Raw genomic sequence first — 884 nt, 5'->3', positions numbered from 1 at the left:
CGCCTTAGGCTAGAGTTTATAGATCAGCCGAGTTTTTTTTTAGGATCTGGCGAGGTGTTAGTACTCTGCGTCCTGTAAAGTGAAAACTTATGGATGAATACCGTAGACTTTCCCCAACTTCATTTGTGTATCTTGCATCATTTTTTAAATTGTTTTAATTACTTCCTGCGTCCTAATCATTGTTTTTAATCTTAATTATCATCTCCCTAGATTATCCATACCATTATTAACTTAACAATGAAGTATGAAACTCAAGATGACAAAATATTCTAAAACTTCAGAGGTCTCTTTTACCAGGGCTTTTGATTAGGTTCCTCGTAATTGTCACTTTATTAATTATCCACTAATAACGTACGTATGAGTGGCTCTTTTATCTTCATAATCTCTAATAAAAAATGCTTATTTTGCTCAACAGGATCGGCCGCGACGCTGGATCTTGGCTTCGACGTTCCTCCGCCAATCAAAACCGTGACTGTCGAAGGGTCACGCCTCCTCATACCCTGTCAGCCAATCAGAGGCGAGAAAGGCTTGCCCAACGTGACCTGGACCAATGAGGAGAGCGTAGTGAATGAGCCCCGCCGCCACGTCTTGCCCAATGGGACGCTTCTGATCACGGAGGTTAGTGTTCAAAAGCGTCCGAGCGGGAAGTCGAAGTCGGTGTCGATCCGAACAAAAGCTGTAGAAACCGAAGCCGAAGTCGGTGGCATGATATTCAGACATCGGCTCAGTAGAATAAGACGGCATATAATCGCTTTTTCGATTACTAATAATTTTCAGACTTATCAAGAAATTAATATCTTTTGATTTCTCTCAACACTTTGTATGTGATATTTATATTCTTTTAATGTCTCTGTCAGTCGTTCGTTCTTTCTATGTTCATTTAT

General features: G+C 40.5%; 1 protein-coding gene across 1 annotated transcript in view; it reads left to right on the top strand.

Annotated features, from left to right (window-relative positions):
- The first annotated feature begins 342 nt into the window (after window positions 1-342).
- Window positions 343-884, top strand: part of LOC119594733 (contactin-2-like) — a 903-nt gene continuing 361 nt past the window's right edge. Inside the window, exon 1 of the mRNA XM_037943819.1 lies at window positions 343-618. Coding sequence (XP_037799747.1) covers window positions 358-618 — 261 coding nt within the window. The 5' untranslated portion in view covers window positions 343-357. The remainder of the gene's footprint in view (window positions 619-884) is intronic.

Source organism: Penaeus monodon, chromosome 34, assembly GCF_015228065.2.
Source record: "Penaeus monodon isolate SGIC_2016 chromosome 34, NSTDA_Pmon_1, whole genome shotgun sequence".
NCBI lineage: Eukaryota > Metazoa > Arthropoda > Malacostraca > Decapoda > Penaeidae > Penaeus > Penaeus monodon.
Note: the sequence above shows the minus strand (reverse complement) of the source record. Positions and strands in the feature narration are given on the sequence as shown.